Below are 21,994 nucleotides of genomic sequence, written 5' to 3'. Positions count from 1 at the left end.
AACTTTCTCCTTATGCAGCATGAATGAAAAAAAACTAGATTTTGTATATTCATTTCCCTATCCACAGAACACCTGTGAAGATGAACCTTCAGTCTGTGGACTTTGTCCAGTTTCTCATTTATAAAAACTTCACAGCTGGCTTGACTGGAAATACCAGCAGTGAGGCCAAGCACAGAACAATGTGGAAGCAGGTGATGCTTGAATCTCATCCCTTAAATTTCAGGCAGATTCAGTGGACAGGACAAGGAGGAGCAGCACTGCAACACAGCCTCTCGACTCCACTGAAGCCAGCTAGAGTCCTGCTACACTTAGCATAACTCTGCCCTGTCAATTTAACACAGGTTGACATGTAAAATAAAAGCAATTTTGTTAACTGGCTAACTAAAGATGGAGATGGGGGGTGTGCGTTTTTAAGAAAGAGTGTGGAGCCTGGAGGTTGTAAAAATGGCCCCTTTCAGAAACTCAGTCTGCTTCCTACTAACTGTGATTTATGTGTGTGTGTGTGTGTGCATATGGATGCAGGCATATATATCTGTATACCTCCACACTATAGTAGCAGATACTTTTTGTGGAAACCAATTTCATACTAAACCCCAGGAAGTATGAGAACTGTGACTATCTAGGGGAGGATAGGGGTGTTGGAGAACATAGCATTGCCAGGTTTGGGCCTAGGAAAAGTGCATGGTTCCCATACAGAAGTCTGACTTTTTGGTGCCAGACAGCATCCAAACTCTCACTGAGGAACAGGAGAAGTTAGCCTCCCTCAGTGTCTACTGCCTGGTGCATAAATAGATAATTTCTGTCCTTATAAGAGGCATCACCTGATAATTTATATTTAACCAGTCTTTATACATACATATATATATATATGTAAGTGTATATGTGCATGCAAAATATATATTTATTCTTTTTAAAAAAAGTAAAAGTATCTATTTGTGCACAAAGCAACAAGCAATCTAGGAAGACTTGCTTCTCAATTTCTTACTGTAAGAGCTTCCTTGAACTAGAAGGCTGACCTACTTTCTGCGGTAGTACATACAAACAAGTCACCACTGATGGCAGTATAGTTATTCAAATAAATACACTTTAGGCTACCACATCTCAGAAAGTCTTCAAGCCATTTCATACAGCATTTTTCTGTGCCATGTTCTGCTGAGAGCAGGGTCCCAGTTTCTAGGGGCATAGACAGGCATTTTTCTGCTTTATTTGTGGGGAGAGCTGTGTTCTCGATGTCCTCAATATGTATTCATTGCACATATCCTGAGGGCTGGAGGGTGGCCTTTGAATATTTTTCTTGCTTTGCAAGAACAGCTGCATTAGTTAATTCATTTGTGGTTAAACAAATTCCTTTCTAAAGCTCCATATAAGGAACTTGTAGGCCTAGAGCTCTAAATAATCCATTCGATCTTCATGTTTGGAATGATGTTTGTAATGATGTTTGTTGCTGCTGCTAATAATAATACGACCCAAATTATAGGACAATAACATTTATTTAGAGCATTAGGGATTCCACATTATACAAACCCTTAAATTTATTTTTGTTTCACTGGTCCATTTCTACAACAAATACATCAGATCTACTATATAATAAAATTATTTACATTTCCAAACAAGATTGGGTTTGTTTATAACCCCTTACTGCTATTCACATACAGTACTTAAACAACAGCACAATACATTATTTTAATACCTAAAAATGACAACCCTGTATTCTAATTTGTTTATGAAAAGTGGAAACATAAATTTACAACTGTCCTCCCCTCCCCTCCCATTTCTTAAAAACACATTAACCTAATGTGCTAACACTGGACTTCACTTTGTAAATCCAGAGGGTTTTTACAGGAACCCAGTTTTTATATCTATTTGTTTTTTAGAAAAAATCATTTATTGGGAACAGTATAATATTAAAATGACTTACTGTACAGAACTTTATTTAAAAAAGAAAAATCACAGCTCAAAATTGCTATTGGTAAATTCACACTCATTTACAAGTTTCATGTTTCCATGCAGTAATTTACTTGGATTTTCTTCTTTTTGACTGCATTGCACTGGCACTCGTTTCTGAAATTAAGAGAAGAAAAAAAGCATGGATACTAAGTTGGTAAGCCATTCATGAGAGGTGCACAGATTGCCCTTTTATTTTTCTAAAATCTTAGAGTGAAAACTTAAGACCATGAGTTCCACAGAACAGGGATTGACTTTGCACAGCACTTAACACAAATGGACCCTTCATCCTGATTACAGCCATTAGCAGCAATACAACAATGCAAAATTCCCACTAACTTCTGTTACAAACACATGGACAGAATTTCAGTGTTAGGAGGTTAACATTTATGAAGTCCTAATATCATGGCCTTAGAAACACAAGTCATGTATTTTTACCATACTTTATCTTTACTTCCCCACATGCCACAACTTGCTCAGCCGTAACACAAAAATAAGCCTCCATGAAACATTAAGTACAGCTTTGGAAACAAACTACATAAATTGGATCCAAGCACAGTACTTGGAGATGATGTTATAGGAAATCTTAAAAGATATTTCGGAGTCTGCCACGCAAGTTGAGAGTCTATTTGTTTGAGTCCTTGGAAAGTCAGGTCATTTGGAAAACAAGTCTCTTCAGTGTACATTATGATTCACAGAAAAACAGCTTATGCAGGAAGATACATAATATTATAGCACTTCAACAGAACAACCAGAAGCACTTACAGAAGCTACAGTGAAACCAGATGACATTTTCAGTGCACTTACCAAGGCACTAAGTTTCCATTTTAGAACAAAAAAGAAAGAGAATCGAGTAAGGACTAAGCATATTTGCATCTTTAGACTTTTTAAAAATACGATTTTAAATGTTGGCAAGGCATCTTTGGCTCTTTACAATATTTTCTCAAAACTATTAGAACTGTGTGTGTTTTAGAATCAAAAGGGAACAATTTTGCAAGACTTTTAAAACTAGAAAAGCAATGGTACAACTCTACGCCTATTAAATGTTATATTAAAAATGCTTCAAAATTTAACAAATCCAAAGCTACAGTAAATGCTGGAACAGCCCTTGCTGGAAAGGTACTCAAAGAAGTGAAAATACCAATACAGTACCAGTTTTCAGAAGTAAAGCATCTTAACAGATATGACTTAACAGTCAGAGGAGTCCACCTTTCAAGCAATAATGCTACTTTTAAATACTTTGGTCACCACCAATATTAGCTGTAGTATTACCTGCTGCTGCTAAAGTCTCTGTTTGACAGAACAAATGGGCAAATGTTCAGCATCATTCAGTAGCTGTTCCAGTCACTCAATTCTGAAGTCACCATTACCTTGTGAACATTACCAGTATTCTCACATCTGCTTCTACCCCAAACCTGCAAACTGAAGTGTTCGATGTACGATTAGGGCTGACTTTCATTTCATACTCTTCCTTATAATTATCCTTCTGCTTTTTCCTTCCTGATACTTAGGAAGGGCAATTTATACACAAACTGGTCAAAATTTACCTTTCTCTCTCTGCTATATTTAAGTTCTTCAGAAGTGCCATTTCTTGTATTGACCTTTGTCAGCCTATATTTCAGAAAGTATTTTCTCCCAACTCTGCATTCTCTTTAACATTGTCTAGTAATTTTCTAAGGACACAGATAATGTACCTGTATATGCAACCATAGACATCTGGGTGAAGGCCAGGAGCATACAAAACAAATATGCTTTCTTAAGCTATCATAACTAATAAAAAAGTAGAACAGAGTAGGCACAAGTGGCAAACCTCTTTAGTTATGTAGCTGTTGAAGTGTAATCATTCATACTGTGCCCTTGCACAAAAGAGTCTTGTTTTGCTCATTTTGTCTATGACTTTGAAGTAGACAGTTGTTTATATGGAGATGTGAAAATCAAAGCCCAGGGTACTACCTGGTATGCTGGACTATGTTTTCAAGCAAAACCCTTGGATACTGTGGCAGTTTCAGATACATGTTTTAAAAACAATGATTTTACTTACAGAGGTAAATGAATAATACAGTCAGTACAAAAAAAAAATCTAAATTAGTTCTGGTATTATTTAATGTATTTTAATGTTCCCATGTTCAGGTTTTGACATGCCACTGGTTGTCATCTTTAGGTTTACTCATTACAATATGTGGGGCTAGTCACACTTTTCAGACCCATTGTTTCAGGTTGCCTCAAACTCAACAAGATATTACTGAATCAATTTTACATTTCATTCACATTTTCAAACTCTTCTTCACAATCATGAAAGATAATTTATTTTTACAATACAGCCTTAGATTATTTTGTGCAATCCTGCCACAAGAAGCAAATTTAATTAAATTCAGCAGCCACTAAACTGCAGAACACATAGGTCCCTTCATGTAATCTTTGAGAGTCATTACACAATTACATATAACTGGAAGTGTTCTCTGAAACTCTTAAAATGCAAATATTCTTACCACCAAACTTTAGCATCTTCAGGATCAAAAATGGTTGCTGAATTCAACTCAACTTTTTAGAAAAATTTTATATTAATACCTCTTTGTTCTGTATGTTATCTTTAAAATATTGGTCGAATGTTTCCTCTTGACGGTCTCTCTACCCTCTCGCACAATTTTCGTCCATCAGAACTTTTCTGACCCTTAAACATAAGGAGCTGACATAGTTAGCTTCAGAAATGCAAAATGGCACTGTGGACCATGCATTCTGGTAATGAATGCGTATATCACACAAATGCTGCGTTTGTTAACCTTTGTTAAAGGTTGTAACCCGTAGAGAAATAAGGCACGTCAGCAACTGCTAATGCCATGGGTTAATAACCGTAACTTTAGGATTTTGTATGTTCTTGGAAAGAACAGCTGAGGATCTGTGCATTAGCACACAGCACTCCTCTACACTCTCAGACCGCCATCCTGACAGCATGCTGGGACAAGAGCAATTGGCTTTGCAAAAGCTGACCATGCACTAGGGAAGACTTAAGCATTTGTCTCATGTCTTTCAGACCTCAGGAAAAAAAAGCGTCACTTTTTGCTTGAGTACAGACCTTTTAATGCCAACACATTTCTGCCAAGAGAATTCTACTTCAGCCAGGCAAGATTTCTGAATGCTACGTTGATTAGTACTGCAGAAGAATCCCATAAATTTAACAATGGAAAATTCATACAACAAAATTTACTGCCAATACAGATTTATGTAAATGTTTTAACACCAACCTGTGTCTAAATCATTGAAACTAGAATTAAAAGCACACAATATTTACAAGCTGTAAACCATAGTTATGACCCAGTTATTGAAAGGGTTATTATTTTGGGAAGTACTTCACTTCCTGCCCTCTCCACAGTAATGATGGCTGTGCATTTTACCTTTTGCAGTGCTGGATGCAGATGCTGGTCTGGAGGACCTCTTGCGTTGTCCATTCTCTACAGTTTCTTGTGAAGCAGCAGAATCCTCTGTTCTTGAATTTCTTCTACTTGGAGTTTTAGACTTTTCACAATTCTCTTTTGTCTCATTACTAATAAAGTGGGACAAAATATTTCTGATGAAGTGTAAGAAGGATTATGTTTTCCTATGCAACTCAGACAAGCTGGAGGATGGACCAACACAGGTACCAGTTCCGGACTATTAGCACTGAAGATATGAAATGCTAGAGATACTGGAAGTTTTATCAGATGAAGAATGACCTGAGTAAGCCAGAGTATAGTCCATTTCTATTAAAAATTATCAGAGGATACAGAATTGAGAAGTCCTCAAAGAGAATATTTTCAACATTAGAAGACCAAGAAATTAGATGCATTATAAATTGTCAGCTCTGTTTTCCACAGGTGCCACCATTACTGAAGTCTAGGAAAAGCAAACAAGTTAATTAGAAACTGCTATGATATGGGAATACAGAGTTGAAATTGCAGATGAACATAAGGAAGAATTATGAACTCTTAAGTGAGTATGCCATCTCTGCTTTTACTAAAAAGACTCACTTCATTGATCTAAGTGATTTCTTTGCATATTAAAAAGTTTAAGGTTGATTTAAAATTGTCTTTAAAGTATACTTCTATTATAAAAAATAACTTTAGGTAGTGTAGAAATCCATACTTCTTGTCACTGAGACAATAAATGAAGTGCTACATTTATAATGAATTACTCTTATTTTATTACTATCAGTCCTGTAAACCCACCCTGAGATTGAGGGGTTTTCTCCTTAATGCATTAACACCAGATGATTTCTGATGACTAAACAGTTTCTGAAGATTAAGCTAACCTTATCTCTTGTGAGTTCAAAGGTAACTAATTTACCAAATAAATAATTCTGCTGATAATGTAAAAGGAGAAAGAAAACTCGTTTCATGCCCTTGTGTGACACTTGCAAGATTTCAAGAAAGGCTGTCTTAATCAGAGAATTGATAGAAAACACAAAACAGACCTGTGCACTACAGAGGTTCTATTACAGGATCAATTTTTCAGAAGAAATCCTACTTTAAGAGGAAAGAAACTACTATAAATGCTTGTAGTTTTAAATAACAGATATCTGAAATAAAACAGTTTGTCAATATAAGGAAAGACAGTCCAACATTCTCAAGCAAGGAAATGCAGAGAAAATGAGCATATGGAAGCACTCTGATTGTCTCAGATACAAAATAAATACTGAAATCAATTTCCCCACAAGTCAGTATTATAGGCAATGCCTAAACTGAATCCCTCAAACAGCTCACAAACTGTTTTTCCAGTAAATAACCTGGGAAACAGAAACAATAGCTACCTACTTCAGAGGAGACCTGGAGACCTATGTAAGAAAATGAATATTATCAGCTGACATTCAGTTAAAAAGGTACTTTTTAAAGAGTCTAAATGATTAATCCATAAGTTTGGATTGTTTCACAGGAACCAACACAACACTTCTCTCCTTTTGTAGAAGGAATTCAAGTTGGCCTAAGTAAAAATAGTACTTTGCACATTGCAAGGTTCCTCCAGGGTTTGTACTGTATATACATTTAACTCTGGAAGCTCAAAGCTGTCTGTTGAGAATTTCTTAAATATCAGACATCACTAAATTTATCATTTGCCTAAAAACCTCCCTTCTTTTCCAGTGTTGCTCAGAAAGACATCAGTCCAGAAAAATCAAAACTAAACGCACTTGGGATAATTTAATGTGCTGAATGAGTTTGGAAAAGAGTTATGCAAGGTAACTTAATTTGGAGAATCTTCTTATCTGCCAAGTGGTTCACCTTAAGCTTTTTAGAAAAAAATCTACCCTAAAAAGAAAAAAGTAATGTGAAAGTTCAGCTTATCTTTGAAAAATTAATGGAGGAAAAACGTTCATGTCAAACTCCGTCAAACAGATAAAACTACAGGAAGAACCCAGTCCATTTGAAGCTAAAAATATTTAAATATTCAATTCAGATTCATTCCTGATCTGAGAAAGTAAATTGCATTAGTTCCCTTAGAAAAGAAAATACTGTCTTATCTCCTGATGAACTGATTGAGTGAATTACATCATTTGTCCTGGCTCATGGAATTATTCCCCTCTGATAGTTGTGCTAACACAACTGGCTGTGTTTTTGATGCTGTACTAATCAAAGACCTCAAATTGGTCTGGTATTATAGCTGTCTAAAGTAAGTTTAAGAGCTTAATTGTTTTAGGATATAACAGAAATAGATTTTGGAAACTATTTTCTTCTGGACAGAACACAACCATTTGATATTTGATCTTTACATTACTGAATGTCTTAATCAGGACAAGACAAAGTTTCTAGAAGGCTTTCCTATCAGGTTTTAGAAAAGAGTAAACAAGCAAACACGGAGGAAGTCTGGAGAAAACAGTAAAGTAAGCTAGGTAACACTGTAAGAAGAACAACCTTTAGAAAGACCTACTTCCAGAAAGCAAAAATTCACAAGAGAGCTAATCTGCAGGATTTGAGAGGTTTTATTTTTGGTTTTGGATTTCAGAAAATGCCAAATGCTGGAACCATCAAGACTCTTCCAGGATGTGCAACACTCGAGCCTAAAGGGATATGAGGAAATATTGCCCAAAGCATGAAGACAGATTAAGAAAAAAGTTAGCTTAAATTCTGCATTTCAGCAATATTTTGAAACATTCAAGTAACCCAATTCCTTGGTGGAAAAGAAAGAAAACAAGAAGAAGGAGCAAAAGGATCTTTTGTAAGTTATGCAAACGAAATAAAGAGAAGAGGACTTCCTCCCATGAAAGCTATATCTATTCTGAATCTTTATAAACTATCTCCTTACCTTTGACCAGCAACTACTGGAGCATTTGTTTCAAGTTCTACAAGAGAAAAAGATAATTTATAAGTCTGCTATAGGAGTACATACCTGCTGACAAGGCATGACTATCTCACATAATTCTCGTTATACATTAGGTCTGAAGAATAAACTTCTCATCTATTATTATTCTCAAAGCAAGTCAACCTAACTTTTCAAAGGACATCTCACATTCAGCCTAGTGCTCTCTCTGATTATGACCTGCACCAGCTGAGACAGAGAAGAGTTAAAAGAAACCCTGCAGAAGAAAACTGTAGAGAAACTTCCTGCTAAGGCCTACTGCCCTCTCCCTTTCTTAACCCCTACTTTAGTCAGTTTATTCCTTCCAAAATTCTGGGTTTTATTAGTTTTAAATCTTAAAAATACCAGTCTGGATATATTGCTCATGTAAAATTTTGCTTAGATGTTTAATCCAATGATCTCGCAGAGCAATACCTTCTAATGAATTTTGAATGAAGGTGGGGAGATTAAGGCACTTGTTTGAAGCCCAATTATACTTTGGCTGAACTGAAAAATTTCTCAGGGGATAACATGAAAAGAGGTCTGTAACCTACCTTCTTTCTTTCTCTTTTGCTCCCTCCTTCTCCTTCTTCCCCCCCTCTCATTTTTGTACATACATATCAGGTTTCTTTTTGAATCTTTGCCATAGTAAACAACTTTATTTTCTATCCTATAGGATTGCTAATCTTTTTTACTATCAGTCCTTCAATTCTCACCATATCTACTAGATTCTTTGCAAGATGGAGTACCTACACCTAAACACAGTATCTTATCTGAAAAACTGCCACTGATTTAGGGATTATCGTGATATGTATATTATATAAATTCACTGTTGGCTTGTAAAATTTTCTGTACTGTAAGCTGTCTCACTCTTAAATACCTTACAATCTTTGGATAGTGATGCAAAAAACTGTGGCTTTGCCTTTAAGAGCAATTTAGTCCCTAATAAAATTTTTCTATAATGTGTGCCATGAACAAAGTTGCTAAAAGAGTAAGAAGTCCCCTCACAGACTAGTCCCTATCCAATCTCTTAGATTTGTATTCTTGGAATATCAGACTCTTTAGTGCTAGCATATGTATCACCGTCTGGAAGAAACAGGTTTCACTTTCAGTAACAAAAGAAAAAGACTAACAAACATAAAGCAGAGGTTTCTTTTCTTCCTACCCAAAATTTGAACAACCAGAAGAATATCCAACAATAGCAAAAAAACCCAAAAAACAAACAAACAAAAAAACCCCCTTCCCAAACCCTGGGACCTCCTAATTCAGCCACATCAGCACTGGCACAATGAGATGTATATAACTTTGAAAGGATGCATGAATGGACATTTTACAAAAGTAATCTAATAATTTTTCTTTATTAAAGCTCTACTTCTAATCATACCACAGGCAAACTGATGCAAGTGAGACTTTTCATGTGCATCTCTACATCTATCCACTTTCCTTGCTGATCTTGAAAATTACTTTTTTAAAACATTTCATTGCCTACATGATAACAGGTGGCAATAAAAAAAATTAACCACTGTGGTTCCATTCTTGCAACACCACAGAAGGTTCGTTAAAACTGAACAAGCAAAAAACCTGGATTGGATTCTAAAAAACTATGTTCCCAGAATGACTTTTGAAAATTCTTTCAGAATTGTTCCATATAAAAGAAAAGTTATTATTTGCTGCAAACAAAACCTCAAAACTCAAACACAGCATATCAAAAAAGGTGCCAATTTTTTTATGAACCCAGTCCTTCAGGCTTGTGGCTGAATATCTAAAAACTGCCTTGGTGACTTTTTCATTTATATTATTGGTTTCTATATTGGAATCTCCAACAAGGCTTAGGAAACTTTAAAACACACTGTACCTAACAACAACAAAAAAATACCATCCCCCCCCAAAAGATTAAAAAAAACAAACTACAAACTACCAAGCATTTTAATGATCATTAAAAGCATTTAATGATCATTAAGCAATGCATTGTCAGGCACAAACATAATGAGTTTAGTTCACCTATATTGTGCTTTTCCAAAGTAAAATTTACCTGTTCTTTGAACAGTACTTTCTGATGTTGTAACTGAACTTTTTTTCTGGGCTAAATGTTGAGAGGACGCTAGAACAAAAGTGGAAGAAAAAGCATTATTTTCAAAGGGAGTCACAAGAAGTTTTTGTTGAGTGATTGGACTACTTTTAAAAAAATGGTGCATCTTCCAACTTACTACATTTTTACATTTACATTTTAAACCCACTCTCTGCCCTGCCCCCCACCAACCTCCCCAAGTAAGTTTTAAAAAAACCCTTTGGCATCTCCACCCCAAGCATGTTTTCCCAATCAGGAATAAGGGATGAAATTAAATACCATAAAACAGATTTTTAAAGGTAACAGCTTATCATTAGACCTAGAAATTAAAGACCTAGAAACTAAGGAGTTTAGTCTCTCTTTCAGCTTAATGCTCATTTCAACAGAAGCTTTTAGGGAAAATAGCATTTTTGTTAATGAATCAATACACTCACTCTTTCAATTAAATTGCAAGAGTGCAAAATATGCTCCAGAGGCTTCCATGAAGTTCTTTAGCAATAAGATGACATGACTTAACATTCTTAGATTGCAAAGTTAAAAATATGATGGAAAAACAGTTCTTGTTAGGCATATGTCTTCCAGTCTTCCTTTATATGTGGTAATGAACTTAAGAAGAACACGAACAATGAAAATAAGAAGTTATATGTTCTTATTTAGATAAAGAATATCCACTTGTAAAAGCATGGCTACATTTCAAATGCTTACTTTATTCCTTCACCAGCTGATTGCATCTCCAGAATCCAAAAAGAAAGTACAAACTGTTAGTTTGCAATCAGAATTTTCCAGCATGAAAATGAAGCTTGCTTCAGACTTGAGAATAAATGACTCCATACTCTTGATGCTGAAGCTGGATACCTAACCTCAGCTAACATATTCAGGAGTCATACTTGTTGACATAACTCACTTGACAATGCTGTACTTCACGCATATTAAACAAACAAAAAAATCTTTGTAATGCACATCATTCCTATTTTCCAACTTTTTCTTACACATTAAGTCAAGCAGCAGCAAGAGCTCTTGCAAAGCATTATCACTGCTTGCTGTTAAAGTCTTACAGTCTTACGTCAGATTGCTTCTGTCAACAGTTTTTCTTCCAACAAAACACAATTCCTTCTGTGAAGCTCAAGTAAATACCTCCATTTTCTAATGGCATACTGTTGAGATATACATCTAACAGCCACAGTGAAATTCACATTCAAGCTGAAATTCTCAATTCCACTGACTTCTATGGACTATGATTTTAGCTTGTATGTATAAATTCATGATATCAAGCACAATGGATATTCAGAGAGTTTACTTCAAGACTCATGGTTTATTTCCACACCATTTTCAAGAAATTACCAAACAGCATAAAGTGGCAGAGATGTCATAAATAAAGTCTGTCCAGATTTTTCAATTAAAACAGTAAAGGAGAAAAGTCAGATATGAAGTTATTTTATGTAATCTGATGCAATTTATTCATAGTTGCATTTTTAGGTGTTTCTCTGAAATAATCATTTTAATTTTTCCCTAGACCTAAGGTTTTGTGTTTTTTTCTTATGCTGCATACTAGCAGTACTTTTTCTATTTCCCTAGAGGGTTAACATTATTGGAAGAGGGAACTAGTAGCATGACTAACTCACAATATCATAATTAAGTCAATATATTGAAATAAGCTACAAAAATAAAAAACCCACATTCACTGGCAAGACTGAAGCAGAAAAAAAACACCTGCCAGTTTAGAAGGAGCCTTAAGTATTACTTTTGTCATTGTTGATATATCCAATTTTTCCCTACTTCTAAGTTTTCTGAAGTCACTCCTATGTTATTGCATTGTATGTTCCCATCAAATATCACATATTTAAGTAGTAAATGAAAACTGAGATTAAAAAAATGTGAATTTTAGCAAAATACAAGACCTTATATCACTCAGATATTAAAAACAAAAAAGCAGACATTAGTCTTGGCTAAAGTGTCTATATTCTATTACGTTCATGGAAAAATGCACATCAGAAGTTTAAGAAAGTAATCTCATTTCCTCCATATACGCAGGGTAGCAGTGAACATACCTGTATTTTGGAGCAGTTCCTGATGTGCTCCTGTTTTTTCCTCCACCAAACCAATTCCAATTTGCTCAGCTGGTAAACTGCCATGGTTACTACCATTAGTACTTGGTGTTGCAGGCGCAAGTTCTGGGACTACTGGAGTGGTTACAACTGACAGTACATTTGTAGGAGGAGTGTTTGTTGGTAAGCTTGGAGATACAGAAGCAGAAACAGCAGCAGCAGTGCTAACACACAGATTGCCAGGCCCAGAAGTGCTCTGTTTTATAAGACTGGGTGCTGGAGGTGTCACAGTTTTATTGTCTAGTTCTGCTGGTGATTGCTCTGTTCCCGAACTGTTTGGGACTGACATTTCTAGTCCCTGACCTTCGGCTTCTCCATCCAAAGCATATTGTTCTTCTCCTTTCTCAAGGGACCCAGTGACTTTCTTGCATGCTTTAGTCAGCAAAAGTTGGCCAATCTTGTCTACTTTTCCCTTTCCCTTACTCGATGAAACAGGACTTCGTCTATTCCCAGATCCTGGGCTACTGGTAAGAAGAGGTGAAACGCCAGGTCCAGACTGTGTTGCTGTAACAGAACACTGGTCAGTTGTCCCACCACTTTGAGAAGAAGCCTCATCTGGGCTAAAGTCTTTGACTTGTTGAGCAGGAAGATGTGAAGGAACATTTGAAGAAGTTGTAACAGGAGACGGCAGCTGAATAGGAGGCACCATTGGATTAAGAACTAGTGGCCTGCTTGTCGGAATATTAGAAACAGGACTGCTAGATGATGTGCTAGGAGGAGCAGGCCCAGATGAGAACTTTATGTTCTGTGGTATATGCAAAGGACCAACAACTGCCACAGACTGAGGCATTAGACTAGAGTTAGAAGTCATTGGAGCTGCTGGAATTGTACTTGGTTGAGAGCCTTTCATAACCTGAATTATTGATGATGAGTTTATAAAAACAGGTGTAATAAACTGTGGCCGGGCGTTAGACTGAACTGCTGACTGTCCCTCAGAAACCATAACTTTGTTTCCTACATTAGGCATTGTGACAACAGTAGATACTAATGTAGGTTGCAAGTGAGATGGCAGTGGTGCTGATGTATTAGCAGAAGATGTAATAGGGTTTGAAGTTACAAAAACTGTTATCTGGTTGGGCGGTAAAGGAGCTGAAATTGAAGAAGAGCTGACAGGCCTTTGTATTACTGGAGGAACATTCTGTGTAACATTTGAGTTTATTTCTCCCAGTTCCTGGTGCCCTGGATTTGAACAGGACTCATTATTTTGAGGCAAACTAAGTGAGTTAGAAGGCTCTTTGCCAGAGGACGAATCTTGTAGCGGAGGAATGACAGCTATCTTCTTTAGTTCCTCCCCAGCAGGGACTATTGGTGCCATTTCAAGACTAGTCAGCCCAGGGGGCTTAATGGTTACATTAGGAGCTCCAGAATTATCAAGAAGTTGACTTAAAGAAGTTGGTGCCTCTCTCATAGCTGGAGATACCATGGGTTTGCTTTCCTCCAAGGCAGGAAGCTTACTAGTGTCCAAGGACTGTCCATCTTTTTTCAACTGTTCTTCTGGAACCAACATTTTTATTTCTGGGGTAGGGATGCCTTTCAGTTCAATATTGGGCGGGTCTTTGTTACCTGGGACTCCTTGTGCATTTTGACACTCATTATCTTGAGGAACATTAAGGCTCTCTTTACTGTCCTCAGGAATGCCAGTCATAACAGGTACAGAAATTGCAGGATTCTGATTATTTAGCATGTTATTACTTTGAAAACTTGTAGTCACAGGTGTTGGCAAAGAAGAGGGGCCAACCATCATATTTCTTTGTAATTCCATGTTCTGCAAGAGAGGTGGATTCTGCTGAGTTGTCAATGCTAACTTTGCTGCTTTTGAATTTTGTCTGCCAGGGCTTGGTGTAGTTTTCCTACTGGATCCAGGACTGGACCTTCGACTATTGCTTGGACTTGCTCTCTTTGTTCCTCCCGTGTTGGTTTGCTTTCCTGAATTAATAACCACACCTTCCAATTTGTGTGGCTGTGGAGCAGCAAAACTAGACTGATTGTTAACTGTGAGATTTGATGGGGCTTGTCCAATGGCCTTCAGAGTAGTTGGATTAAGACCCTGCTGATCAAATCCTCTATTGAGATTAGGCCTGGGAGGTAAAGGAATATTAATTTGGGGAGGAAAAAGACCAGCTATAGAAGCATTGAGTCTTTCAGGAGACAAGCTTATTTCTGAAGGCTCTGTGCTAGGTGGACGGTTATTAGGAGTCTGAGGATAGTATGGCCTTGGGCTTGCTCTGTTTGGGGTTTTAGGCCTTGAAGTTTGTGATGGGGTGGCAACATTTGGAAAATGGTGTGTAAGAGTGCCAGGCAGAGAATTAGATTGCTGCTGAGGACTTGCACCTTGGGCAGTTGAAAGTGGGGATGGTCCAGGTTTGGGTCCAGTCATCATTAATTGGTTTTGTGAAACTACTAAATGAGATGTCAAATTATTCTGAGCTCCTGATGTTGGTGGGCCTTCAGCTCCACCTCCTTCTGGAAGGGAGGATACTGATGAAACCTCTCCCAGAGGTGAGCTGGAAGGATTCTGTACATTATCTTGATAAACCATTTTTCTTGCATTACTTCCCAGAGAAGGATTGCCTGGCAAGGAAATCCTCTGTTTATCAGGAGATGGAGGCACTGATCCAGGACCTTGTAAGTTAACCATTACTGACATGTTACCACTCTGCTGCATTGGCATTCGTTGAGCATCTGGATTCAGAGGCCCTCTAGGTGGATGAACTCCCTGTGGTACGGGAAGCCTGACTGATTTGGGATCCTGCTGCATCATAAGCATCATCATCATTTGCTGCTGCTGCTGCGTCTGTGGTGGTGCCTGTGCCTGCTGTGGTGGTGGCTGTGGTTGCTGCTGCTGTGGCTGGGGCTGCTGTGTATGTGGCATAAGTTGAGGCGGCATCTGCTGAAGTTGTCTTTGTTCCACTGGCTGAGAAGGATAGCCTAAAAAGACAAGATTGTTTATTTGTTGGATGAATGTATAAACAAATAAATAAATGGATCGGAGAAAGCAGAATTTCTGCAAGGAACTGCATCAGACAAAGTACAGCCCAGCAACCTGTTTATCTAATGGAAGAGCCACTTCAGTGAAACAGGTTTTTACAAACAAGGACAATGATTTCACTTAATTCTTAATAATATTTTCATTTAATGTATGAATGATTTGCAAGACATTTAACTGATGATTTCTAATTTATCATATCAGCTACTGGCTATCACTCTGGTTTCATGCCACCTGAAAAAAGGCTCTGCAACTGTTTCTGCAGGCTTGTTTTTTTACTCATAAACGCAGAGTTGAACTTTCACCGATTAGTTAGCCCTAAAACAAACTTAAAATTTTGACAGACACTGTGGGACATGCAGCAAGAAACCTATTACAGGTCTGACAGCTTCTAGTGTACAAAGTAGAATCTCCCACGCATCAGTTAGCTAAAAAGCAAAAGTAGAATGGTGTTAAGAACTACTCATGTGGCTTAAAACCTGAAATGTCTTTCAGGACTTTGGATTTAATCTTCACTACATATGCAGAATAATTAGGTCTTTTCCAACAGTAACTTCCATTTCTTAATTCTAAACAAAAAGCTATTGGTTAATGCTCATAATTTTCAAGGCACCAGCCCATGCTACAGCTAGAAATACAGGAATTTTTATCAGTTATGCTATCTGTGGAGAAGGACTTGGGAGTGCTGGGGGACAAGTTGACCATGAGCCAGCAATGTGCCTTTGTGGCCAAGAAGGCCAATGGTAAGCTGGGGTGCATCAGGAAGAGTCTTGCCAGCAGGTCGAGGGAGGTGATCCTCCCCCTCTCCTCAGTCCTGGTGAGGCCACATCTGGAGTCCAGGTCTGGGCTCCTCAGTACAAGAGGGATGTGGCACTACTGGAGCAAGTCCAGTGTAGGGCTACAAAGATGATTAGGGGACTGGAGCATCTCTCTTATGAGGAAAGACAGAGAGCTGGGCTGTTTAGCCTAGAGAAGAGAAGGCTGAGAGGGGATCTTATTAATGTGTACAAATATCTTAGGGGAGGGTGTGAAGAGGATGGAGCCAGACTCTTTTCAGTGGTGCCCAGTGACAGGACAAGAGGCAACAGGCACAAACTGAAACACAGGAAGTTCCATCTGAACATGAGGAAGAACTTTTTCACTGTGAGGGTGAGAGAGCACTGGAACAGGTTGCCCAGAGAGGTTGTGGAGTCTCCTTCTCTGGAGATATTCAAAACCCGCCTGGATGTGATCCTGTGCAACATGCTCTAGGTGACCCTGCTTGAGCAGGAGAGTTGGACTAGATGATCTCCAGAGGTCCCTTCCAACCTCAACCATTCTGTGATTGTGAGATCCATAAAAACCTCTACCACATTCAACATGATACCAGTAGGATGATGCAAGAGATGTGGACATACATACTCATTTTGAGTTAATTCAAAGAAAACACTTAAACAATGGCACCAATTAGGAGGGAAAAAAAAGTTGTGGTTTTGAATGGTAAGAACACACACACACAAAAAAAATACTGTCAAAGATCAGTAAAAGCTCTATCATCATTACATTCAAGTAATACAAATAAAAACCTTACTACCTGGTGGCCTACTTGCAAAATCTGAAAGTTTAGGGCCCGTATTATCTAGATTCATTCCCTGCTCTCCAGACATTGATGACTGATCGTTCTCCTCCAAGCCAGCTGGACGTGGTTCTGAAGAACTGGAAGAAAAATAATTGCAATTAAGATACAACACTAACATCAGGGTTTCAATTCTGCTTCCATAATTCAGTACTGAAGTAACTAGTTTTTAACACTTTTCACAGACCTCCAGGTAACTCACTGAAAATACATCACTATCACCAGTATAACATGACAAACACGAACACCTAGCTCAGGTCTGCTGATGGTCACTCCTGTGCCTTAAACACTACTCAAAAGGAAACAAGTTGTCTGGTGACCTATTCATCCTAACCATATATTTTTTTCCTTTGCCTCTACCTTGAATTTCAGTTTTATAACTAAAATGCATATTCCAAAGACTACATATACATGTGTGTGTGTATATATATGTATGCATATATATTTTTTAATCTAAATAGGCATCTCTCTAATACCAACATGACATCTGTGAAGATAATATGGTTGGTAGATGCACAGAATTTTATTTTAATGGTAGTCCTGTGTCTTGTAGCAGAGTACCCCAGAGGTAACTAAGTCTATCAGTTCTCTATTAATGTCACAGCAAAAAATGTGCCGAGATATCAGACACTGAAGGTTATCTGCCAGAACACAGAGCTAAGTAGGCTACTGAGACTCTGTAACTGATGCTTTAGGACAATTTAAGATCATTCAGACTCAACAGCCAATCTTTCCACTGCATCAGGACAACTTTTCCAGGCTTTGAAAAAACATGTATCTATAGCTATCAACATATATGGTCAGAGGATACAGGATAAGGAGGGATGAAGAATGAAAGACCTTGGCTGCTTATCAGCTACATGAATCTATTGACGCTGTAGAGAGATCTAAGTAATAAAAGCTCCAAGTTAAAATTAAAGACATCAAAATAGGTATGCTGCCTAAAAAAAAAGAGTGAGCCAGAGTTATACAGAAATGCCAGGGACAAAAGAAATTTCAGCAAAGCAAGAATTCTGAGTATACAAAGCTGGAGAGATCTTTCTTATTTAATTGTACTTGAGAGTAATAGCCAGCTTCTGGCATCTGTACAGCTGACACAGAAAAACCCAGGCCTGTTCTAGTGTCCTGCTACCTACCTAAACAATGTTCAAAAAGTGAATAGCTTGAAAGTACCTGAACTTCCGCTGGTCAAAAAAGGGGGGAGAACATAAAAACCAAGACAAAGAAAAAAAGCTAAGAAACAGGGCAAGCGCAAAATGATTCTAAGCACTAGTAGCGGGTGGGAAGTATTGCCAAGGAAAGTATCTGGTGTTAAACCTTTTGTCTAACCCAGCACACCACCAGTTTTTATGATGCAGCTGCCATAGGATTACATGCCTCCTGAACAAATGTGATGAATATTGGCAAAACCTGGGCTCTTACTTTAGTAAGGTCACTCTCCAAGCACAAAACCTAAGATGCCACACAGCCTCTGGCAAGCAATGGTTTGTAATGATATGCATGTCCAGTGGTAGACACTCCTACATGGTGTGCCAGCTCCTCTGTTAATGCAACCTAGTGCTGAGCAGACACCACCAATAAATGCCACCAAGCATACGCGTATCCCAGGATCATTATATTAGCAGCCACAAGTGGAAAAAAAAAAATCCTGGCAACAAAATCTCCCAGAGGAGCTGTGGCCTTTGACGTGGGGCACACAGTGCCAGCAACATGAACTAGAATAACAACCAAAAATCGTGAATACAATCTCTTGCTACATTTGTCTAACAGGGAAAAGTACAAAAACCTTGCAAAACAGACCCAAGATTTTTGTTTTATAGCAAATAAGAATAGCAATTATTGTAGGAACAACTCCTATTGTAATTGCTGGAAAATTTAAACATATCTTGAATTTTGAATATAGCTGAAATTCATGGAGCATATTTAACAATCATCAGCTAGTCAAAAAAACAAATTCTGAATATGAGTAACAATCAAAATGAGAAGTTTGTGTATGAGAGGGAGAAACAGTCTGTATCTGTTGTTTTCTCACATTGTTCTGAATTTAAAGAGAAAACAGCCACAGATTAGTTACAGTACTGATTATTAGAGTTTCATATGCGAACCCTTTTGTCTAGCAGCTGGATTCTGAAGCACTACTTCCAGATGTAAAATTCCTATTCACTTCTTCTAAATGAAGAAATAAGACATGCAAAAATAAAGTTACGGTAAAGATGCAAGGAGAACCACTCCTACTGACATGGTGCAGTGCTCTGTGACAACTTTTACTTTTATAGAAAGGCACTCATTCTCTCACGGCAAATTAGTTTCATTTGCAATGAGGGCTGGGGGGACCATAGCCTCCACACCTATAGGAAAAGCTTTCTGAATCTAATTGATAAGACAAACCTCTAATGCTTCTTTGTCCTGTAGTGCTGGCCACTGTCTGCAGATCATCTCTGCGTAACCTGCTTCACATTGGATGCTGCAAATCTGAGCGTCAGCAATAGGAGTGGCTTTACAGAGTGCAGTATTATTTCTATTCTACCAGTACTTGCAACGTTCATAGTCTGTGCACGGGGAAACATTAAACAAATGTCTGCTTGTGCATGTATTTTGTAGAATTATGCGTATTTTATCTACAATCACATTTCATCTAGCACCTTCATTTCCCTGTTTTACATCCCGTTTCCTACAGTCTTCATAAGTTCAGCAAATAGACACAATGACTTTTAAACAACCTACGTACTCAAAGTGTCTTAGTTTCAACTGAATGCTCAGTTGCTCAATAAAGTAAACCCTTAAAACTATTTTTAGACTCATCTGTACATGTTTTTTCAGTAGCACACTTACCAAACTTGCATTCCAATATGGGTTGAGTCTACAGACAATATTACTAACTGTTCTTTTGCCAATAGATTATTACAATTCAACAGCAATTTCTAATAAAAAAAAAAAGCAGAGACAATTTTAACATGCTCATCAAATTAATTGCGTTTCCCATCAAGGTTTGTTGTTCTGAATTATAAAAATCCTGAGTAAGAATTACAGAGAAAGCGCTGAGATTAAAAGCTTCCCATTTACGTCTGATGCAAAAGTAATTGATCCAAAACAAATTTAAAAGAATGAGCAATTTCAAGAATGGGAAGATTCAAAGCTTGCCTAACACCACCAAGAAAGGAGACAGCAAGTGAGAAAGAAAGATGATATAACCAGATTTACTTTGTCTGCACTACAGCTTCTCTCCTTTTGCTGGAGAACAATCTCAAGTTTCCTTGCTAAAAATATTTAGGAAGATACCACCCTTTTTAATGCTTCTACAAAGATACTAGAGTGATTACCATAAAGCTCGTTAAGAAACAAAATGCTAATCTATATCAGGTGACAAACTAGCATTCTGCAAATCATGATGGTAAGAGAAAGTTCTCTGAAAATTGAAGTGGTAGAGTAAGTCCAAAGCAGTATTTCTATGTTAAATACAAAGGAAATTAGATTAAAAGCATTATTTAAGGGCTAGGCATTCTTTCTAACTGTCATAGCTCAACAGAAGGGCTCTAATTTAGACCTGTTTTATTGTGAAAACTTTATAAAAAGCACAGAGTCTTCTGAGGTTTTGTAAGCTCAGAGGAAAGCTTTATATATCCATTTAATGATATTCCTAGGCTACACTGAAGCTGGGTGATCATCAGTAAGACCAAAGAAAACAAAATCCTAACAAGGTTTTTCTTTAATGATTAACAGATTTTCTTTTCATGAGTGTGCCAACTCTTCTGCTCCCTCTGAATAATTTTGTTGTTCCTGTGGGAAGATAGCTAATTACAGTGGCAGTTGCTATTATTTTATTAGAATCTATTTAGAATTGAAGCATCTTATTTTTACACATAGCACCCAAAAAGATCTTTCCCTGCCACAACTATATTAAAACACCTTTTACTCAGTTTTACTCCTAGAAATACAATGCCATTTTTCTTAGATTTAAGGCAAAAAGAACAGATTTTCCATGAAGAGTGCAGATGATTAATAATGACACAAGGATTGCATATTTTACTTTGCTGCAAGTTATCAGCAGTCCCTACCTGTACTACACATGTTGCTGTTGGGTAGTGGCTATGCAACATGAACATTTTTGATATGAAGGAAAATAAAACACTGATATAGTTTGAAAGAAATCTGGATAGCTTTGAGTGTCCAGTGTGCCACAAATGGGAAAATATCCACTTGCTATTTGACACTCTCTGAAGAATTGTACTGACATACTGAAAGCAGAAAGATGCATGTTCTACCACTATAATACTACTCGTACTCTTTAAAGCTGGACCACAACCACACTACACTACCTTGTGCAATGTACTGTGCCACAAGCCACTTTCGCCAAGTTGCTGTAATTGCTGATTCTCAGAGATCAGTGCTATGGAGACAACAAGGCATTGGTGGAACTCCACAAATACACTTCACAGACCTCAAAGTTAAAAGAACACTTCGGCCGCAAATGCCAAGCACTTGAAATTTTTGGAAAGTCAAAATGAAGACATATGCTCATATACCTCCCTTTCACGTAACCAAAGACTAGAAAGCCAGACACATCAAGTACTACCTTCCCAGCAGAATCCCTGCCCTGCTCCTTGCACACATGGCCCTGTCACAGGGATCAATCATGGCTGTGTGCTTTAGGAGATCCAGGTATGAAGGAGTGCTGTCCTATGCATTTCAGAAGTTGATGACACATAATAAGTAAGGTACTGCGAGAAGAGAAGAGATGATGTCTCAGTTAAGGTTCGCAAGTCACCCCAAAGTTGCAGTCCACCCATATTTTGGTCACTGAGCTCCTATACGGTTTCAGTCAAATTACTTTAACTCGGGTTTTGCTGCTGGTCATTAATTGTGCACTCCTCAATTTCTGGCGATTTAATCTGAAATCACAAGTCCGTTTTGAAGGAGCGTTGAGCTGATAGGCCATACTGTGACCTATATGTACGGTTATATAGCAGGCATCT

General features: G+C 37.6%; 1 protein-coding gene across 10 annotated transcripts in view; it reads right to left on the bottom strand.

Annotated features, from left to right (window-relative positions):
- Positions 1 to 1,477: 1,477 nt before the first annotated feature.
- The window catches only part of NCOA6 (nuclear receptor coactivator 6), a 36,235-nt gene continuing 15,718 nt past the window's right edge, over positions 1,478 to 21,994 (bottom strand). For 2 of the 10 annotated variants that reach the window (XM_026070745.1, XM_026070741.1), the window contains 6 exons: positions 16,980 to 17,101; positions 12,364 to 15,348; positions 10,280 to 10,348; positions 8,215 to 8,251; positions 5,337 to 5,509; positions 1,905 to 3,366 (listed from right to left, as the gene is read on the bottom strand). In XM_026070745.1, the coding sequence (XP_025926530.1) occupies positions 3,311 to 3,366; positions 5,337 to 5,509; positions 8,215 to 8,251; positions 10,280 to 10,348; positions 12,364 to 15,348; positions 16,980 to 17,101 (3,442 nt within the window). In that variant the 3' untranslated portion in view covers positions 1,905 to 3,310. Of the gene's footprint in view, positions 3,367 to 4,512; positions 5,815 to 8,214; positions 8,252 to 10,279; positions 10,349 to 10,565; positions 10,922 to 10,998; positions 11,047 to 12,363; positions 15,349 to 16,979; positions 17,102 to 21,994 lie in introns of those variants that run through there. The other 8 variants (XR_003254353.1, XM_026070746.1, XM_026070739.1 and 5 more) reach the window with 8 other exon arrangements.

The sequence above is a fragment of the Apteryx rowi genome, unplaced genomic scaffold (genome assembly GCF_003343035.1).
Source record: "Apteryx rowi isolate R43461 unplaced genomic scaffold, aptRow1 scaffold_318, whole genome shotgun sequence".
Lineage (NCBI taxonomy): Eukaryota > Metazoa > Chordata > Aves > Apterygiformes > Apterygidae > Apteryx > Apteryx rowi.
This window is presented reverse-complemented; position numbering and strand designations above follow the sequence as displayed.